Genomic DNA, 20,824 nt, shown 5'->3' with positions numbered 1-20,824 from the left:
CAATTTCACTTGACCCTAATTCCCGGATCGCAGCAGGTGTTCCACAGATAGTGACTGAATGAAGAGCCTCAAGCATTATCTCAGGGACATAGTCAAGGCACCCTAAGGCGCGCCATCTTGGGATCCCGATTGGCTGGAGCCGCAGTCACGTGACAGACGCCGATTCCCCGCCCACCTAGGAGACTGGGGAGTTCCACGTGGTTCCAGGTTCGCCGCACCGGCCGGCAGCCTGGCGTCATTGCGCAGGCGCGGCCCTCTGGCGCAGGCGCAGTGGTGACGGAGGAGGCGGCGGTTGACTAGCTCGCGACCGGAGCTGAGGTAGCGGGAGCCGGCGCCATGGTGGAGAAGGAAGAGGCAGGCGGCGGGATCAGCGAAGAGGAGGCGGCGCAGTATGACCGGCAGATCCGTCTGTGGGGACTGGAGGCCCAGAAACGGTCAGGGCCAGTGCGGTTGAGGGCTTGGCGGGGGGGGGTGCGGCGTCTGGACGGGGCCTGGCGTCGGCCCACCTGGGAGGCCGGGCGACCAGGCTTGGGGGTGTCTGCGGAGAGGGGCGGGAGAGAGGGCACCCTGAGGTGCCGGGAGGGCCGCTCCGCGGGACTAGAGGCCCCGGGAAAAGGGGGGCGAGCAAGTCTGGGGAACCGGCGGGATCCAGACTGGGGGACGCGGGTTCCTCGAAAGAGGTGGTGGGGGCGGGGACCTGAGGCGCGGGAGGGGCTGGGCGCTGGGGAAGCCTGGGGGAGGGGCCTCCGCTCAGGGATTGATTGATTGATTGATTGAGCGGTGTGGGAGGGGCTGCGCGCTGGGGAAGCCTGGGGGAGGGGCCTCCGCTCAGGGATTGATTGATTGATTGAGTGTCATGGGAGGGGCTGTGCGCTGGGAATGTTTGGGGGGGGCCTCTGCTCATGGATTGATTGATTGAGTGGTGTGGGAGGGGCTGTGCGTTGGGAAAGCTGGGGCGGCTCTGCTCATTGATTCATTGATTGATTGAGCGGTGTGGGAGGGGCTGTGCTCTGGGAAAGCTTGGGGGAGGGGCCTCCGCTCATTGATTCATTGATTGAGTGGCATGGGAGGGGCTGTGTGTTGGGAAAGCTTGGGGGGGGCCTCTGCTCATTGATTGATTCATTGATTGATTGAGTGGCGTGGGAGGGGCTGTGCGCTGGGAAAGCCTGGGGGAGGGGCTCTGCTCATTGATTGATTGAGCGGTGTGGGAGGGGCTGTGCGCTGGGAAAGCTTGGGGGAGGGGGCCTCCGCTCATTGATTCATTGATTGGAGTGGGAGGGGCTGTGCATTGGAAACGCTTGAGGGAGGGCCCTCCACTCATTGATAGATTGATTCACTGATTGATTGATTGATTCATTGGCAGTGGGAACCTGTGCTATCCTGGGCACCTGGGCGACCTGCGAACCGAGCTAACCCGAACTTAAGTTTTTTAAGGTGTTGGTCGAGCGGACTAAGTTTTTTAATTTATTGATATTTATTTATTATTGTGTGGAGCAAGTCATTTTAAACGCGAGTCAGAAGAGCTTGGGAGAAGCGGGAGGGGTTGGTGGTAGGCAGGTACCTGTCGGTAGCCTGCAGATTGATCCGGGAGGTGTGTGTGTGTGTCCCCGAGGCTGGTGGTGCCTGGGGGGTTCAGGAGTTACCGTCAGAGGAGAGGTCTCTGCACCAGGGGGTTGATTAGGGCTTCTTGCCCTCAGGCGCTGTGAATGTCCGAATCCTTGATAGATGGAGCTTATGATCTGCTTGGGGGGGGGACCTTAGGTCATGCACATCCTCCGGAGGAAAGTGTAAGCTGTAAGCTGGTTCAAGGGATGGCTCAGCCAAGGATGGTGAGGAGGGAGATTTAGATAAAGGTGGCCACTGAGGGCTTTCTGTAGAGGTACTTGGAGCCTCATTGGCAAATGAGAGAAATAGTGACAGGACCTAAATGAGCCCTCCCTCCCCTTCCCCTCCTCCTCCTCAGCTTAACTCTGGCTTATGGTGGTACCGGGGATTGATCCTGGGAATTCTGGATTCTAAGGCTTGAAAGTCTGGGCATTGATCTTGGGACCTCCATATTCTCAGGCATGAATGTCTTTCGCAGAACTGTTCCATCTGGGGACCCAGCTTTTATTTTGATGTGTGCTGGGGAAACTATCAGAAGTTTTTTTAAAAAATATTTATTTCCTGGGAGTCGGGCTGTAGCGCAGCGGGTTAAGCACAGGTGGCGCAAAGCACAAGGACGGGCATAAGGATCCCGGTTCGAACCCCAGCTCCCCACCTGCAGGGGAGTCGCTTCACAGGCGGTGAAGCAGGTCTGCAGGTGTCTATCTTTCTCTCCTCCTCTCTGTCTTCCCCTCCTCTCTCCATTTCTCTCTGTCCTATCCAACAATGACAACAACAATAATAACTACAACAATAAAACAACAAGGGCAACAAAAGGGAATAAGTAAACTAAATAAATTTAAAAAAAAGTTTAAAAAAATATTTATTTCCTTTTGTTGCCCTTGTTTTATTGTTGTTATTGATGTCGTTGTTGTTGGATAGGACAGAGAAATGGAGAGAGGAGGGGAAGACAGAGAGGAGAGAAAGATAGACACCTGCAGACCTGCTTCACCTCCCAGCATCTTTGACCTGAGCACTTGGGAAGACAACATTTCATTTTGCTGACATGGGGAGAGCTGAAGGTTTGGTGGGGTGAGGGAGGGAATCAGGAGTTCACATTTAGAATTCATTTCAGGGGAATCGGGCCGTAGAGCAGTGGGTTAAGCGCATGTGGCGCAAAGCATGAGGGCCAGCTTAAGGATCCTGGTTCTGGTTCAAGCCCCCAGCTCCCCACCTGCAGGCGAGTCACTTCACAGGCGGTGAAGCAGGTCTGCAGGTGTCTGTCTTTCTCTCCCCCTCTGTCTTCCCCTCCTCTCTACATTTCTGTCTGTCCTAACAATGATGACATCAATAACAACAATAACTACCACAGCAATGAAAAGCAAAGGCAACAAAAGGGAAAATAAATAAATATAAAAAATAAAAAGCATTTCAGATGCTTACTGTACTTATCTAAGGGGTTTTAGATGTAGTGGGGAAATATGTTGATTCCTATATGAAATGCAGTCTGCAGACTTTGTGCTGGTTGCAGTTTTGTTGCTGACTCTTGGTTGTTAGACCAGAGCTGATAGAAAACTGGGAGGGGGAATGCTTTCAAGGGAGCTTACATAGTTATCTAAGAGGATAAAAGGGGAGCTGCTCTTTGATGCAAGTAATCATTTAGACCTTTTGAAATTAATTGACCAGGGGACTGGGTGGTGGCACACTTGGTTAAGCGCACATATGAAGCACAGGACCCGCCCAAGGATCCCTTTTAAGCCCCTGGCTCCCCACCTGAAGGGGAGGTCACTTCACAAGCAGTAAAGCAGGTCTGCAGGTGTTTCTCTGTTCTTTCCCTCTCAATCTCTCCACTCAGTTTCTCTCTGTCTTATCCAATAAAAGTGAAGAAGGGCCACAAGGAGCAGTGGATTCATAGCGTTGGCACTGAGGCCCAGCAGTAACCCTGGAGGCAAAAAAAAAAAAGAAAAAAATTAGTTGACCAATATTAAAAAAAATCTAGAGGGGGTCAGGTGGGCGGTAGCACAGCGGGTTAAGCACACTTGATGCAAAGTTCAAGGACCAGCAAAAGGATCCCAGTTTGAGCCCCTGGCTTCCCACCTGCAGGGGAGTTACTTCACAGGCGGTGAAGCAGTTCTGCAGGTGTTATCTTTCTCTCCCCTTCTCTGTCTTCCCCTCCTCTCTCCATTTCTCTCTGTCCTATCCAACAACGAAGAACATCAACAACAAGGCTACAACAACAAAGACAACAAAAGCGGGGGGGGGGGGGGATGGCCTCCAGGAGCAGTGGATTCATGGTGTAGGCACTGAGCCCCAGCAATAACTCTGGAGGCAAAAAAAAAAAAAAAATCTAGAGAGACCAGGCCTGGGTGGCAGCTCACCTATTACAAGTGAGGACCTGGGGGGTTGGGTGGTAGTGCAGAGGGTTAAGCAGACATGGCGCAAGGACGAGGCATAAGGATCCCAGTTCGAGCTCTGGGCTCCCCACCTGCAGGGGAATCACTTCACGGGTGGTGAAGCAGGTCTGCAGGTGTCAGTCTCCCCTCCTCTATTTCTCTCTGTCCTATACAATAACAACAAAAATGACAACAATAATAATGACAACAACAAGCGCAGCAGAATGGGAAACGGCCTCCAGGAGCAGTGGATCCATAGTGCAGGCACCGAGCCCCCGCGATAACCCTGGAGGCAAAAAAAAAAAAAAAAAAAAAAAAGTGAGGACTTGTGAAGCATACCAACAGTCCCTACCTGTTGAGGGGGAAGCTTCATGAGCAGTAGAGCAGTGCTGTAGGCATCTCCTCCATCTCCCTCCCTCCCCCCTATATATATGCCTCTATCAAACAATAAAGTAAAATAAAACAGCAGTTTGGGGGGTGGCGGGGGTAGATAGCATAAGGGTTATGCAAAGAGACTCCCATGCGTGAGGTTCTGAGTTCCGGGTTCAATCCCCCACACCACCATCAGCCAGAGCTGAGCAGTGCTTTGGAAAAAAAATTGGGGGGTCAGGCAGTAGCACAGTGGGGTAAGCACACATGGAGCCAAGGGCAAGGACCAGCACAAGGATCCTGGTGAGCCCCCAGCTCCCCACCTACAGGGTGGTCACTTCACAGGCAGTAAAGCAGGTCTGCAGGTGTCTTTCTCTCCCCTTTTCTGTCTTCCCCTCCTCTCTCCATTTTTCTTTGTCCTATCCAACACAGCAGTAAAAACAATAGTAACAACAGTGACAACAAGGGAAACAAAAGGGAAAATATAGCCTCCAGGAGCAATGGATTCATAATGCAGGCACCGAAACCCAGCAGTAACCCTGGAGGAAAAAAACAACAACACTTAGGATAGGAGACAAAAATGACAAGGAAATGTCAAAAGGTATGCACTGAAGATCACATTTCATCAGATCAGAAGGTACAGCAGCATGTGTTTGGATCCTACCATGACCTCATGGATTCTAATAATTAAATATCTTAAAACAGATGGAGGCAGGTGGTGGTGCACCTGTTTAAATGCACACATTACAGGTGCAAGGATCCAAGTTCCTGCCCCTGGTCCCCACCTGCAAGGTGGAAAGTTCATGAATGGTGAAGCAGGGCTGCAGGTGTGTCTCTCTCCTGCTCTATCTCTTCCCACCTCTCAATTTCTTTCTGTCCAGTAATAATAAAACCAGACTACCTTTTCTGATGCTCAAATTGTACCAAATTTGGCCAGTTCTCTAGATTTGTTGTTGGTTGGTTTGTCTTGTTTTGTTGCTAAGGTTTTCCTGGGGCTCCACAGCTGCTTGATTCTACTGCTCCCAGTAGACTAGCCCCACCTCCCCCCCCCCCAACACACACACTTCACCAGGTAAGAGATACCACAGCTCTGCTCCACTGTTCATGAAGCTTTCCTTGTGTATGGCACTCTGATGTGGTAGTTGGGGCTAAGGCCCAGGTCTTCTCTCATGGTAAAGTGTGTGCTGTGCTCTAGCATATAAGATCTTTCCCAACTTCTATAGTTCTGTTCTATTTTGCCACCATGGTTACTGATGGGGGTCAGTGCCTGAACCACACTCCTGGCTGCCAGTTTTTTTTTTTTTTTCCTCTCCAGGGTTATTCTGGGGCTCAGTGCCTTCACTACACTTCTTCTTCTAGCGTTTGCCCTTCTTCTGTAGCCAGTCAACAGCGTCAGGTTGAGCCTGATGTAAAGTTTCGAGACCTCCTTTGAATCTGGAGAGGTGGCAGTCGTTGACTATGTGGGTCATAGTCTGTCTGGAGCCGCAGGGGCAGTTCGGGTCGTCTCTGGCTCCCCAGCGGTGGAACATAGCGGCGCACCGGCCATGGCCTGTTCGATACTGATTGAGGAGGGCCCAGTCATAACGTGCTAGGTCAAAGCCGGGTGGACGCTTGCAGGGGTCTGTGATGAGGTGTTTGTTCTTTACCTCAGCTGACTGCCAGCTCTGTTTCCAAGAGTCTGTAACAGAGAAGTTTAGTGTAGGCGTAGGAGACCAGATTGGATGATGAGACGTCAAGCGTTGAACAGGGTGGGCGAAGATATCCGCGTATATTGGCAGGTCCGGTCGAGCGTAGACGTGGGAAATGAACTTAGATGATGCCGCATCCCGACGAATATCTGGCGGGGCGATGTTGCTAAGAACTGGCAGCCATGGAACCGGGGTGGAACGGATGGTTCCAGAAATTATCCTCATGGAGGAATATAATTTGGAGTCGACCAAGTGGACATGGGGCCTACGGAACCATACTGGGGCACAGTATTCTGCAGTGGAATAGCATAATGCCAGAGATGATGATCGTAGTGTGGAAGCGCTTGCGCCCCATGAGGAGCTGGCCAGTCTTGCAATGATGTTATTCCTCGCGCCCACCTTTGCTGCAGTTTTTATGAGATGTTCGTGAAATGACAGAGTGCGATCGAGAGTAACGCCAAGATAGACTGGCTGGGCTTCATGCCGGATTCTCCTATCGTCAAGCTGCACATTAAGCTCATGCGAGGCCGAGGCATGGTGTAGATGGAAAACAGATGATACCGTTTTTGCAGTGCTAGGGATTAGTCGCCATTTTTTACAGTAATCAGATATCAGAGACATGTCTTTCACTACACTATGAACCCACTGCTCCTGGAAGCTGTTTTTTCCCTTTTGCTTCCCTTGTTGTTTATTGTTGCTGTTATTATTGTTACTGCTGTTATTGTTGTTGGATAGGACAGATAGAAATGGAGAGAAAGATAGACACCTGCAGACCTGCTTCACTGCCTGTGAAGTGACCCCCTTGCAGGTGGGGACCCGGGGGCTTGAATTGGAATCCTTGAGCTGGTCCTTGTGCTTTGCACCATGTGTTCTTAACCCGCTGCGCTACCATGTGGCCCCCAGTGCACTTTTTAGAGAACAGAGGAACAGAGCAGAGCAGAGGCTGCTGTTTAATTTTGTGTGTGTGTGCTGATGTTATCTCTGGGGCTTCACCACTCAGACTGACTTTTTGAGATAGAGGCAGAGAGAGGGAAAGACCACAGCAGCAAAGCTTCCTTCAGTGTGACAGGGACCAGGCTTAAACTTATTTTCTTGGCCATTGTGGCATTGTGGTTTTTCTTTTTTTTTTTTCAGCAGAACACTGCTCACCTGGGGATTGGACCTGGTACCGTGGGTCCTCAGGCATTAGAGTCTCTTTGCAGAGTCATTATGTCTTCTCCCCTTCCATATTTTTAAACACGTGTTTCCCAGTGCTACTGCTAGTTAACAGAATTTTAGTTGGCTCCATAGGTACCTAGATTGCTGTAGAAGCGACTGAGCTTGTAGTACTTGTACTAGAGGACCAGTTTGTTGTAGTGTTGGTAATTGAGTTCAATTTGCAGAGCCGTGCTGCTTACCTACTTAGCCTTGGGTACATTTCTTAACTTCTATGCTTCAGTTTTGTCATTTGTCACATGGAAGCAATAGAATCTGCTTTATAAGATTGCCAAGGACTACGTGAGATAGTGGATGATTCGCTTCTATGCACAAAAAGAATGTAATAAGATAGTTGTAGTTATTGACAAATACAAATCACCCAGCAAGAAAGGAAAGGAAGCTTCTCCAGAGGAAATGGGCTGAGATACAGCACCTAGAAAGTAAGCGTCTGCGGGCCAGGTGGTGGCGCACCTGGTTGAGGTCACATGTTACAGTGCACAAAGACCTGGATTGGAGTCCCCACCTGCAGAGGGAAAGCTTCGTGAGTGGTGAAGCAGAGCTGCATGCGTCTTTCTGTCTCTCCTCTATCACCACCTTCCCTCTCAATTTTTGGCTGTGTCTATCCAATATATAAAGATAATTCAAAAATTACATTTAAAATAAAGACGAAAGTTACAAGTCTGGGGCTGGGGAGACAGCATAACAGTTCTGCAAAAGACTTCCATGCCTGAGGCTCTGAGGTCCCAGGTTCAATACCCATCACCTAGAATTGAGACTCTGGTCTCTTTCTGAATTTTTTCCTTTCTTTTTTTTTTTTTTTTTTCCTCCAGGGTTATTGCTGGGCTCGGTGCCTGCACCATGAATCCACTGCTCCTGGAGGCCATTTTTTCCCATTTTTGTTGCCCTAGTTGTTGCAGCCTCGTTGCGGTTATTATTGCCATTGTTGACGTTGCTTTGTTGTTGGATAGGACAGAGAGAAATGGAAAGAGGAGGGGAAGACAGAGAGAGAGGGGAGAGAAAGATAGACACCTGCAGACCTGCTTCACCGCCTGTAAAGCTACTTCCCTGCAGGTGGGGAGCCAGGGGCTCGAACCGGGATCCTTGCGGGTCCCTGCGCTTTGCGCCACGTGCGCTTAACCCACTGCGCCACCGCCTGACTCCCAATTTTTTCCTTTCTTATCTTTTACCAGAGCACTGATCAGCTTTGGTTTATGGTGGTGGGGGGGGCTTGAACTTGGGACTTGGGTACCTCAAGCATGAGAGTCTCTTTGCATAACCATTATGCTATCTACTCTCCCCTTTTTTCTTTTCTCTATTTATTGCTTCCAGGGTTATTGCTAGGGTTCAGTGCCAACACTACCACTTACAAATCTACAGTTCCTGGTGGCCATTTTCCCCCACATTTTATTGGTTAGGACAGAGAATAATTGAGAGAGGAAGGGAAGATAGAGAGGGAAGAAGAGGTGGTGGCACACCTGGTTCAGCTCATACAAGACAGTACGCAAGGACCTGGGTCCAAGCCCCTGGTCCCCAACTATGGGGGGAAAGCTTCAAGAGACTCAAGAAAGATGAGTAAGACTGTGGGAGATTGTTTTCCTAAGCAGGACACAGCAGGGGTCAGTGTTGAGTTCTGTTTCGGAGTGTAACAAACCATTCATTAAAGACATTGAGTTGGCAGTTGGATTGGATAGCTTTGTAGATTTGTAAGAATATTTGAGGGGGTCGGGCGGTATTGCAGCGGGTTAAGCGCACATGGTGCAAAGTGCAAGGACTGGCAGGAGGATCCCGGTTGAAGCCCCCGGCTTCCCACCTGCAGGAGGGTCGCTTCACAGTTGGTGAAGCAGGTCTGCAGGTGTCTATCTTTCTCTCCCCCCTCTCAGTCTCCCTTCCTCTCTCCATTTCTCTCTGTCCTATCCAACAACAACAACAACAGCAATGATAACAATAATGATGGCAACAAGGCGGGAAAAAATAGCCTTCAGGAGCAGTGGATTCGTAGTGCAGGCACCGAGCCCCAGCACTAACCCTCGAGGTTAAAAAAAAAAAAAAGAATATTTGACTGTTTTAAAAGTAAAGGCTGTTTTTGGAAGAAGATGGTAAAATCTGCCATATGCTAATTTTGTTCCCACCAGTTAACCATTTACACTGAGCAGAAATTCCAGAATTTTTTTGTTGTCTTTTTTTTTGACCAGAGCCTGCTCAGCTCCGTCTGATGGTGGTGCTGAGGATTGAACCTGGGCCCTCAGGGCCTCAGGCATGAAAGCCTTTTTTTTTTTTTTCTTCTTCAATTTTTTATATTTATTTATTTATCTTCCCTTTCCCTTTTGTTGCCCTTATTTATTGTTGTTGTAGTTATTGTTGTTGTTGTTATTGATGCCATTGTTAGATAGGACAGAGAGAAATGGAGAGAGGGGGAGAGAAAGATAGACACCTGCAGTTCTGCTTCACCGAAGCCTGTGAAGCGACTCCCCTACAGGTGGGGAGTCGGGGGCTCGAACCGGGATCCTTAGGCTGGTCCTTGTATTTTGCGCCACGTGGGCTTAACCCGCTACGCTACAGCCCGACTCCCCAGGCATGAAAGTCTTTTGCCGAACTGTTATGCTGTCTCCCCAGCTGAAATCCCAGAGTTCTTGATTCATTTTGTTTCTCATGACCATATTCTGTCTTTTGCCCAGTTCTGTCTGCTTGGCTTCAAACTTTTGTCTCTTCACATTTTTTCTTTTTCTTTTTTTTTCCCTTTTTCTCTTCCACTACTGTTCTAATACTACAGATCTGTCATAGGAGACCTGCTCCTTCTAGCATCTCTGCTGTCTGCTGTTTACCTTGCTTGCCTGCTAGAAATCCTCTTCCTAATCCACGGGCTGGGTGGTGGCATACCTGGTTGAGCACACGTTACAAAGTGAAAGGACTCAGGTTCAAGCCCCGGTCCCCACCTGTAGGGGGAAAACTTCACAAGTGGTGAAGCAGGGCTGCAGGTGTCTTCTCAGTCGCCCTATCTCTCCCTTCCTCTCAACTTTTGGCTGTCTCTATCCAAAAAATAAAGATTAAAACAAATAATAATAAAAAAGAAATCCTTGGGAGTTGGGCGGTAACGCAGTGGGTTAAGTGCACGTGGCGCAAAGCTCAAGGACCAGCAAATGGATCCAGGTTCGAGCCCCCGGCTCCCCACCTGTAGGGGAGTCGCTTCACAAGCGGTGAAGCAGGTCTTTAGGTGTCTATCTTTCTCTCCCCCTCTCTGTCTTCCCCTCCTTTCTCCATTACTCTCTGCCCTAACGACGACAACATCAATAACAACAACAATAATAACTACAACAATGAAAAACAGCAAGGGCAACAAAAGGGAAAATAAATTAAAAAAAATTCTCTTCCTAGTTCTCTCCTATTCTAGTGAAGTGAAGTGGTTGCTAGAGTCAGCTAGCGTAGTGTCAGCAGTAAAAGGTTGTGTGTGTGGGGGAAGATAACGGAGAACCTGAGACTCTTGACATAGAACACTGAGGGAAAGGGTTCTCAGTTTTTCTCCTACTTCCACCTTTGCCATATATAATCAGTGAAGGAAATCTAGCATCTCCTAGTGTCAGAAATGGACATGGAACCTCATTTTAGCAGCCAGCACCCCTATTAAAGACTTTGAGCCTAATTACATGTAAGTGTCTATAATTATTAGAACCATTTTTGGTGGTCCAAGAGGTGGCACAGTGGATAAAGCATTAGACTCTAAAGTGTGGAGTCTTAATCTCAATCCTTGGCAGCACATGCACTAGAGCGATGCCTGGTTCTTTGTCTCTCTGTTCCTATCTTTCTAATAAATAAATAAGTCCTTAAAAAAAAAGAACCATTTTTGGAAGAGTTTCTTCATCCTGGTGCTGTTGACAATGGACTCATTAAAAAAAATGTGCCACTTCCTATGCCACAAAAACAAAGAAAAAAGTATAAAGGTCCAGAAAATAGCTCACTTGGATAGAGTGATGCTCTGCCAGGTGCATGGCCTAGGTTTGGATACGGCCCTCACTGCATTGAAGAAGGCTTTGGTGCTGTGCTATGATGTCTCTCTCTCTCTCTCTTTCTCTCTGCTACTCTGCCTCTGTAACTAACAAAGAGAAGGACATTTACTGAGATATTTATGATGCCACTGACCTCGTTGGGACAGACCAGCATCTTCTTGTGAGACTTAAGACTTAGAACCATCCAAAACACTCCCTTTGTTTTATGTACCCTCTTTGCTTCTCTTTCCTTTTGTCACATTTTTTGTCTTTTTATTTATTTATTTTTAAATTATTTATAAAATGGAAATATCGACTAGACTATAGGATAAGAGGGGTACATTTCCACACAACGCTCACCTCCAGAACTCTATATCCAATCCCCTCCCTTGATAACTTCCCTATTTATCCCTCTGGGAGTATAGACCCAGGGTCATTATAGGGTGCAGAAGGTGGAAGGTCTGGGTTCTGTAATTGCTTCCCTTATGAACGTGGGCGTAGGCAGGTCGATCCATACTCCCTGCCTGTCTCTCTTTTTCCCTAGTGCGGCAGGGATCTGGGGAGGCGGTACTCCAAGACACATGGTGGGGTCCTCTGCCCCGGGAAGTCAGGTTGGCATCATGGTAGCATCTGGAACCTGGTGGCTGAAAAAGAATTAAGATATAAAGCAGAACAAACTGTTGATTATTTGTCACATTTTTTATGGTATATTACACCTGAAAAGTTTTGCTCAGCACCTCCTCAGAAAGACCATAAGGATCACTCTGCCTACAATAGCAGCCTCTCTCATTCTTTTTTGTTTTTTATTTTTTTTTATTATTTTTATCTTATTTTATTTTTTTAATTTTTTATTTAAGAAAGGATTAGTGAACAAAAGCATAAGGTAGGAGGGGTACAACTCCACACAATTCCCACCACCCAATTCCCATAACCCACCCCCTCCCATGATAGCTTTCCCATTCTCTGTCCCTCTGGGAGCATGGACCCAGGGTCGTTGAGGGTTGCAGAAGGTAGAAGGTAGGGAGTCGGGCGGTGGCGCAGTGGGTTAAGCGCACGTGGCGCAAAGCACAGGGACCGGCGTAAGGATCCCGGTTCGAGCCCCCGGCTCCCCACCTGCAGGGGCGTCGCTTCACAGGCGGTGAAGCAGGTCTGCAGGTGTCTATCTTTCTCTCCCCTCTCTGTCTTCCCCTCCTCTCTCCATTTCTCTCTGTCCTATCCAACAGCAAATCAACGTCAACAATGGCAATAATAACCGCAACGAGGCTGCAACAACTAGGGCAACAAAAAGGGGGAAAAATGGCCTCCAGGAGCAGTGGATTCATGGTGCAGGCACCGAGCCCAGCAATAATCCTGGAGGGGAAAAAAAAAAAGAAGGTAGAAGGTCTGGTTTCTGTAATTGCTCTCATTCTTTTTTTTTTTTTTTTTTAATTAATTTATTTTTTTTATTTAAGAAAGGATTAATTAACAAAACCATAGGGTAGGAGGGGTACAACTCCACACAATTCCCACCGCCCAATCTCCATATCCCACCCCCTCCCCCAATAGCTTTCCCATTCTCTATCCCTCTGGGAGCATGGACCCAGGGTCATTGAGGGTTGCAGAAGGTAGAAGGTCTGGCTTCTGTAATTGCTTCCTCGCTGAACATGGGCGTTGACTGGTCGGTCCATACTCCCAGTCTGCCTCTCTCTTTCCCTAGTAGGATGGGTCTCTGGGAAGCTGAGCTCCAGGACACATTGGTGGTGTCTTCAATCCAGGGAAGTCTGGCCGGCATCCTGATGATCCTCATTCTTTTTTTAATATTTATTTATTTATTCCCTTTTTGTTGCCCTTGTTTTATTGTTGTAGTTATTATTGTTGTTGTTATTGATGTTGTTGTTGGATAGGACAGAGAGAAATGGAGAGAGGAGGGGAAGACAGAGAGGGGGAGAGAAAGATAGACACCTGCAGACCTGCTTCACCGCCTGTGAAGTGACTCCCCTGCAGGTGGGGAACCAGGACCCTTACGTGAGTCCTTGTGCTTTGCACCACGTGCGCTTAACCCACTGTGCTACCGCCTGACTCCCTCATTCTTTTTTTTTTTTTTTTTTTTGTTCTGTGTTGTATCCACTGAGTCACCTTGGACTGAAAATTTTGTTAAAATTTAACAAGTGTCAAAATAATTTTTCTTTGTAAAAATATTTTATTATTAATTTTATTTATTGGATAGAGACAGAAATTGAGAGGGAGGGGTGGCATAGGAGGAGACCGAGAGGAGCTCCAGTGGCACATTCGGTTAGTGCGCGGTACTTACACAGGAGGGGACAGAGAGACACCTGCAACAATTTTTAAAAATAATTTTTCCCCTTTTGTTGCTCTTGTCGTATTGTCATTATTGTTGTTGTTATTGCTGTCATTGTTGGATAGGACAGAGAAATCGACAGAGATGGGGAAAACAGAGAAGGGGAGAGAAAGACAGATACCTGCCGACCTGCTTCGCAGCCTGTGACGCGAACCCCCTGCAGGTGGGGAGCCCGGAGCTCGATCTGAGATCCTGATGCTGGTCCTTGCACTTTCTGCCATGTGCCTGGCTCCTAACACCCACAACAATTCTTTTTTTTTTTTTCCTTTAAATTTTGGTGATTTGGTGGGTTCCTTGAAGTCATTCTAGTCCTGTCTTGTTGGGGTCCCAGGTGGTCTCCTAGTTGACCCGGGAGGAGAGAGGAGAGGAGAGGAGAGCAACACAGCTGCTGCTGCTCCGTATCCTCACCTCCGGAAGTCCCTCTTTTTTTTTTTTTTTCAAGTATTTATTTATTCCCTTTTGTTATTGCCCTTGTTATTTGTTGTAGTTATTATTGTTGTTGTTGGTGTCATCATTGTTGGATAGGGTAGAGAGGAATGGAGAGAGGAGGGGAAGACAGAGAGGGGGATAGAGACACCTACAGACCTGCTTCACCGCCTGTGAAGCGACTCCCCTGCAGGTGGGGAGCCGGGGGCTCAAACCGGGATCTTTATGCCGATCCTTGCGCTTTGTGCCACGTGCACTTAACCCGCTGTGCTACCGCCCGACTCCCCCCTCTCATTCTTGATTCCTGTCAAGCTTGAGTCTCATCACTATTTTGGCATATGCTGTCTTGCGTCTTTGTCTCCTTCGTCTTCACCAAGTGTTGCTCCTGAAAGCCAGGGATTGTTGTAGCTGGCTCACGGCTATATTTCCGTACCTTTGAGGTTGCCTGGCATGGTAGATGCTTGACAGATGCTTGTTGAATGACTTATTCTCTGCAGGATGGAGGCGAACCTGTCTCTGTACATTTGAAGTCATGGTGCTTCTTCAAGGAGTGACGGACAACAGGGAGCTTCTGCTGTTGTCTCTCATCTAAGTAACAGTGTTTGCCTTGTAGGCTGCGGGCCTCCCGGGTGCTTCTCGTTGGCATGAAAGGACTCGGGGCTGAAATTGCCAAGAACCTCATCCTGGCTGGAGTGAAAGGACTGACCATGCTGGATCACGAACAGGTGAGGTCTTCAGCCTATGAACATCACTTTCCTTTAAACCTCCTCTCTTCAGTTTAAAACTTGGGTCCTCATGGGTTCCTCCTTGCCCCTTCAGGGCTCTGAACAGAAGGCTGGCATGAATGGAGCTGTGGCCTGTGGTGACATTGCCCACATGGGGTTGGCACCCTGGCTTCCCTATGTCCTAATTGTTTTATCAGTGGAAATTCTGTTTTCTAGAGCTTGGCTATCTGCCGGGAGTGGAGTGGGAATTGTCAGAAATAGAGGAGAGAGGGGTTTTACAATTTGTGTCCATTCCCCACACCTGTGGACATCTAATCTTGGACAAAGGGGCCAAGACTATTACATGGGGAAAGCAGAGTCTCTTCAACAAATGGTGTTGGAAACAATGGGTTGAAACATGCAGAAGAATGAAACTGAATCACTGTATTTCACCAAATACAAAAGTAAATTCCAAGTGGATCAAGGACTTGGATGTTAGACCACAAACTATCAGATACTTAGAGGAAAATATTGGCAGAACTTTTTTCCGCATAAATTTTAAAGACATTTTCAATGAAATGAATCCAATTACAAAGAAGACTAAGGCAAGTATAAACCTATGGGACTACATCAAATTAAAAAGCTTCTTCACAGCAAAAGAAACCACTACCCAAACCAAGAGACCCCTCACAGAATGGGAGAAGATCTTTACATGTCATACATCAGATAAGAGTTTAATAACCAACATATATAAAGAGCTTGCCAGACTCAACAACAAGACAACAAATAACCCCATCCAAAAATGGGGGGAGGACATGGACAGAATATTCACCACAGAAGAGATCCAGAAGGCTGAGAAACACATGAAAAAATGCTCCAAGTCTCTGATTGTCAGAGAAATGCAAATCAAGACAACAATGAGATACCACTTCACTCCTGTGAGAATGTCATACATCAGAAAAGGTAACAGCAGCAAATGCTGGAGAGGGTGTGGGGTCAACGGAACCCTCCTGCACTGCTGGTGGGAATGTCAATGGGTCCAACCTCTGTGGAGAACAGTCTGGAGAACTCTCAGAAGGCTAGAAATGGACCTACCCTATGACCCTGCAATTCCTCTCCTGGGGATATATCCTAAGGAACTCAACACACCCATCCAAAAAGATCTGTGTACACATATGTTCTTGGCAGCACAATTTGTAATAGCCAAAACCTGGAAGCAACCCAGGTGTCCAACAACAGATGAGTGGCTGAGCAAGTTGTGGTATATATACACAATGAAATACTACTCAGCTGTCAAAAATGGTGACTTCGGGAATCGGGCTGTAGCGCAGCGGGTTAAGCGCAGGTGGCGCAAAGCACAAGGACCGGCATCAGGATCCCAGTTCGAACCCCGGCTCCCCACCTGCAGGGGAGTCGCTTCACAGGCGGTGAAGCAGGTCTGCAGGTGTCTATCTTTCTTTCCTCCTCTCTGTCTTCCCCTCCTCTCTCCATTTCTCTCTGTCCTATCCAAGAACGACAACAACAATAATAACTACAACAATAAAAAAACAACAAGGGCAACAAAAGGGAATAAATAAATTAAATAAAAAAAAAAAAAAAGGTGACTTCACCGTTTTCAGCCGATCTTGGATGGACCTTGAAAAAATCATTTTGAGTGAAATAAGTCAGAAACAGAAGGATGAATATGGAATGATCTCACTCTCAGGTAGAAGTTGAAAAACAAGATCAGAAAAGAAAACACAAGTAGAACCTGAACTGGAATTGGCATATTGCACCCAAGTAAAAGACTCTGAGGTGGGTGGGTGGGGAGAATACAGGTCCATGAAGGATGATAAATGACATAGTGGGGGTTGTATTGTTAAATGGGAAACTGGGGAATGTTATGCATGTACAAACTATTGTATTTACTGTTGAATGTAAAACATAATTCCCCAATAAAGAAATAAATTTAAAAAAAAACAAAACAATTTGTGCCCATAAATCACTTAGAATACTCAGCATTGTGCTGAATGGCCTGAAGGGCTTTGTTGTGGCATAGAATTCTGCACTAGAGCTTTCTTGTTTTAATTTTTTATTTTTGGATAGAGAGAATTTAAGAGGGAAGAGGAAAGAAACAGACACACACACACAGAGAGAGAGAGAGACAGAGAGGGAGAGAGAGAGAGAGAGGAGAGAGAGAGAGAGAGACTTGCAGCACTGCTTTACTGCTTGTAAAGTTTCCCATCCTGCAGGTGGGGACTGCAGTTTTTGAACCTGCGTTCTTGTGCACTATCACAGGTGTGTGCTGCTGAGTGTACCATTGACTGGTCCCCAGTTCTGCTTTAGAGGATCTGAGGTTTCAGGTCTGAGAGATAATGAAGTTACGCAAAACACTTTCATACTGAGGCTCTGAAGTCCCAGGTTCAATTCTTGGTACCAGTATAAGCCAAAGCTGAGCAGCACTCTAGTTAAAAAATGTGTGTGTGTGTGCGTGTGTGTGTGTGTGTGTGTATGTATGTATGTCTCTCTGAGATGAAGTTTGGTATCACTGAAGCCTGCTGCTTTGCCAAGTGTGGTGTCCAGGTTTGAACCCAGCCCTCATTGGTTGAAGGAAACTTTGTTGCTGTGGTTTCTTTCTTTCATTCTTTCTCTAAAAATAGATCAACAAATAAAATTAATGACAAACTATTTCAGCAAAACATAATAGTACCCATTTTCAATGTAGCTTTCTCTTTTTTATAAAATGTGAAAATTCTTCTGTATTCTTATGCCTCTGTGCCTTTTAAACAAATTGGACTGAGTGGTGGTGCACTCACTGGGTCAAGTGCACATAGTACGAAGCACAAGGACCTATACAAGGATCCTGGTTCGAGCCTGTGGCTCGCCACCTGCAAGGGGGAGATTACTTCACAAGTGGTGAAGCCGGTTTGCAGAAGCAGGTCTGCAGGAGTTTCTCTCCCTCTCTCTCTTCCACTCCCCCCCTTTTTTAGTTAAAAAAATTTTTTTTATTATTTTTATTTACTTACTGTATAGAGACAGCCAGAAGTGGAGAGGAGAGGGAGGGGGGAAGGTAAAGAGGGAGAGAAACAGAGAAACACTTGCAATCCTGCTTCACCACTCAAAGCTTTTCCTCTGCAGGTGCTTGAACCTGGGTTCTTGTGCATTGCAACATATGCACTCAACCAGATGTACCATCACCCAGCCCCTTTTTTAAAAAAAATTTTTTTTTAAATTTTATTTTCCCCTTTGTTGCCCTTGTCTTTTTTTATTGTTGTTGTAGTTATTGTTGTAGTCATTGATGTCGTTGTTGGATAGGACAGAGAGAAATGGAGAGAGCAGGGGAAGACAGAGAGGGGAGAGAAAGATAGACACCTGCAGACCTGCTTCACCGCCTGTGAAGCGACTCCCCTGCAGGTGGGGAGCCGGGGGCTCGAACCGGGATTCTTCTGCTGATCCTTGCGCTTTGCGCCACGTGAGAACCCAGCCCCTCTTTAGTTTCCTTTCTTTTTTTTTTTTTTTTTAAATATATTTTATTTATTAATGAGAGGGATAGGAGGAGAGAGAAAGAACCAGATATAACTCTGGTACATGTGCCACCGGGGATCGAACTCAGGACTTCATGCCTGAGGGTCCAACACTCTGTCCACTGCCCCACCTCCTGGACCACACTAGCTTATTTCTTTGTTAACAAGAGAGTGCTAATCAGAGCTTCACTCTGGCATATTTGATGCTAGAACTGAATTTGGGGGACCCCAAATGTGAAAGTCCAGCGCATGGCCCACTATCCTACTTCCTTCTCTATCTAATTATAAACATACAAGTTTTCTAGAAAATTCCAAATATGTACAAACAGACAGGACATTAGCAGTTATATGGCTTCTACAAATTCAGTATTTGGTGGGGGTGGCGTCCAGGGTCAGGTCAGGACCGCATAAATGTGCAGTGTGCACCATCACTGAACTACATCTCCGACTTGCCCTGTATTTACTTCATAGTGTTTCTACAAATTTGTTTTATTTTGCAGAGGGCAGATAGCATAATGTTTATTTAAAGGAGACTCATGTCGGAGCAGGAGTAGATAGCATAATGCAAAGAGACTCTCATACCTGAGGCTCCAAAGTCCCATGTTCAGTCCCCTGCACCACCATGAGCCAGAGCTGAGCAGTGCTCTGGGGGTGGGGGGGCATAAAAAATATATATTGAAGGTTACCCCTTGTAGGTGGGTACTGGGGCTTGAACCTGGGTCCTTGTGCACTCAACCAGGTGCACTACCACCTGGCCCCCTATTTAAGACATTGAACAGTGGTTCTATTTCATGCTAAGTAGTGCATATTGAGAGGCTTAGGTTGTATGAAAGTAAATGTTAGTGAAATTTGTACTTCATTTTAAAAATATTTAGGGGCCAGGTGGTGGCACACCTGATTGAAGGCACATGTTACAATGCTCAAGGACCTGGGTTTAAGCTCCAGGTCCCCACCTACAGAGGGAAAGCTTTGCGAGTTGTGAAGCAAAAGAGGGGGAGAGAAAGATAGACACCTGCAGACCTGCTTTACCGCTTGTGAAGTGACTCCCTGCAGGTGGGGAGCCAGGGGCTTGAACCAGGATCCTTGCGCTACTGCCTAACTCCCATACTTTTTTTTTTTCCCTCCAGGGTTATCACTGGGTCTCAGTGCCAGCACCACTGTGAATCCACTGCTTATGGTGGGTTTTTTTTTGGCTAGGACAGAATTTGAGAGAGGAGGGAAGATGGAGAGGGAGAGAGAAAGAGAGGCACATGCATATCTGCTTCACTACTCATGAAGTTTCCCCCCTGCAGGTGGGGAGCCTGGGTCTTGAACCTATGTTCTTGAGCGGGACCTTGTGCTTAGTACTATGTGTGCTTAATGGATGCACCACCATGCCTTCCCCTGGATTGAGCTCCAAACTTCATGCTTAGTTGTCCAGCACTTACTCACTTCACCACCCAGCTGTGAACTAATTAATTAATTAATTTGTGGGATAGAGACAGAGAACCATATCATCCCTTTGGCATATGTGTTGCTGGGGACTGAACTTAGGACCTCAGGCTTGAGCGTCCAATACATTATGTACTGTGCCACCTTCTGGGCTGCTAGAGTTCTGTTCTTAATCACTTTGACACATAGTGAATCCCCTGAAGAAGCTGGGCAGGATGAACCAAAGTTAACCTTGAATACGGAAATCCAGCTGACTTTCTTGGGGAAAAATAACAAGGACCAAAATGGGGAAAGAAAGAAAAAAAAAAGTAACAAGGAGAGTGTGTGCTATCAGATTCCAGAAGGAGAGGAGCGACTTAGACGCTCAGTGTGTGAAGCAATGCTTTGGGAGCCGTGTGTTTTCCGTAATCTTGTTTGGTGGTAATTATATACTGTCAGCTCATAAAACCACATAGGAAAGTCATATAATATAATAGCATATAGTAATCACACATTATTACAGTTACATATCCCCGAGACTTTTCTATTGACCTCCATCTCATGGGTGACATCTTCTCTGGTCCCACTCATCCAAATGGCTTTTTTAAAAAAGATATATTTAATAACATTAGAGACAGAGAAAGAGAGAGCCAGAGCATCACTGAGCACCACTGGCACAAATGGTGCCTGGGCTTGAACAAGATATTAAGTGCTCTAGCCACTTAATCAACTCTTGGTTACATTTTTTTCTTACTTATTTTTTTAAACCAGAACACTGCCTTAGCTCTGTTTTAGAGTGGTGATAGAGATTGAACCTGGGACCTCAGAATCTCAAAAGTGTGCATATTTTATTTCTCTAGCATGTTGGAACTATCTCCTTGACCCTCATCTGAAATTTATTTATTTATTTTTAACCAGAGTACTATGCAGCTCTGGCTTATGGTGATGTGGGGGATCAAACCTGGGACTTTGGAGCCTCAGGCATGAGAATCTCTTTTTTATAACCATCATACTATCTATCCTTGCCCCATCTGAATTTTTTTTTCCTTTTTAAGAAGAGAAAAAGAGAGAGAATCAGAGCATTGCTCTGGTATATGTGATGCTAGGATTGAACTTGAGACCTCATGTTTGAGGATCCAAGAAGTCTTCCTCTGTGCCACTTCTTGGACTGCATCTCATGTGAGGTACATATGGGGGCAGGAGAGATAGCATAATGGTTATGCAAAGAAACT

The 20,824-nt window shown here is 46.8% G+C and overlaps 1 protein-coding gene across 1 annotated transcript in view; it reads left to right on the top strand.

Annotated features, from left to right (window-relative positions):
* The first annotated feature begins 265 nt into the window (after positions 1 to 265).
* The window catches only part of SAE1 (SUMO1 activating enzyme subunit 1), a 102,978-nt gene continuing 82,419 nt past the window's right edge, over positions 266 to 20,824 (top strand). The window contains exons 1-2 of the mRNA XM_007535653.3: positions 266 to 434; positions 14,589 to 14,700. Coding sequence (XP_007535715.1) covers positions 337 to 434; positions 14,589 to 14,700 — 210 coding nt within the window. The 5' untranslated portion in view covers positions 266 to 336. The remainder of the gene's footprint in view (positions 435 to 14,588; positions 14,701 to 20,824) is intronic.

Source organism: Erinaceus europaeus, chromosome 2 (genome assembly GCF_950295315.1).
Source record: "Erinaceus europaeus chromosome 2, mEriEur2.1, whole genome shotgun sequence".
Classification (NCBI taxonomy): Eukaryota; Metazoa; Chordata; class Mammalia; order Eulipotyphla; family Erinaceidae; genus Erinaceus; species Erinaceus europaeus.
This window is presented reverse-complemented; position numbering and strand designations above follow the sequence as displayed.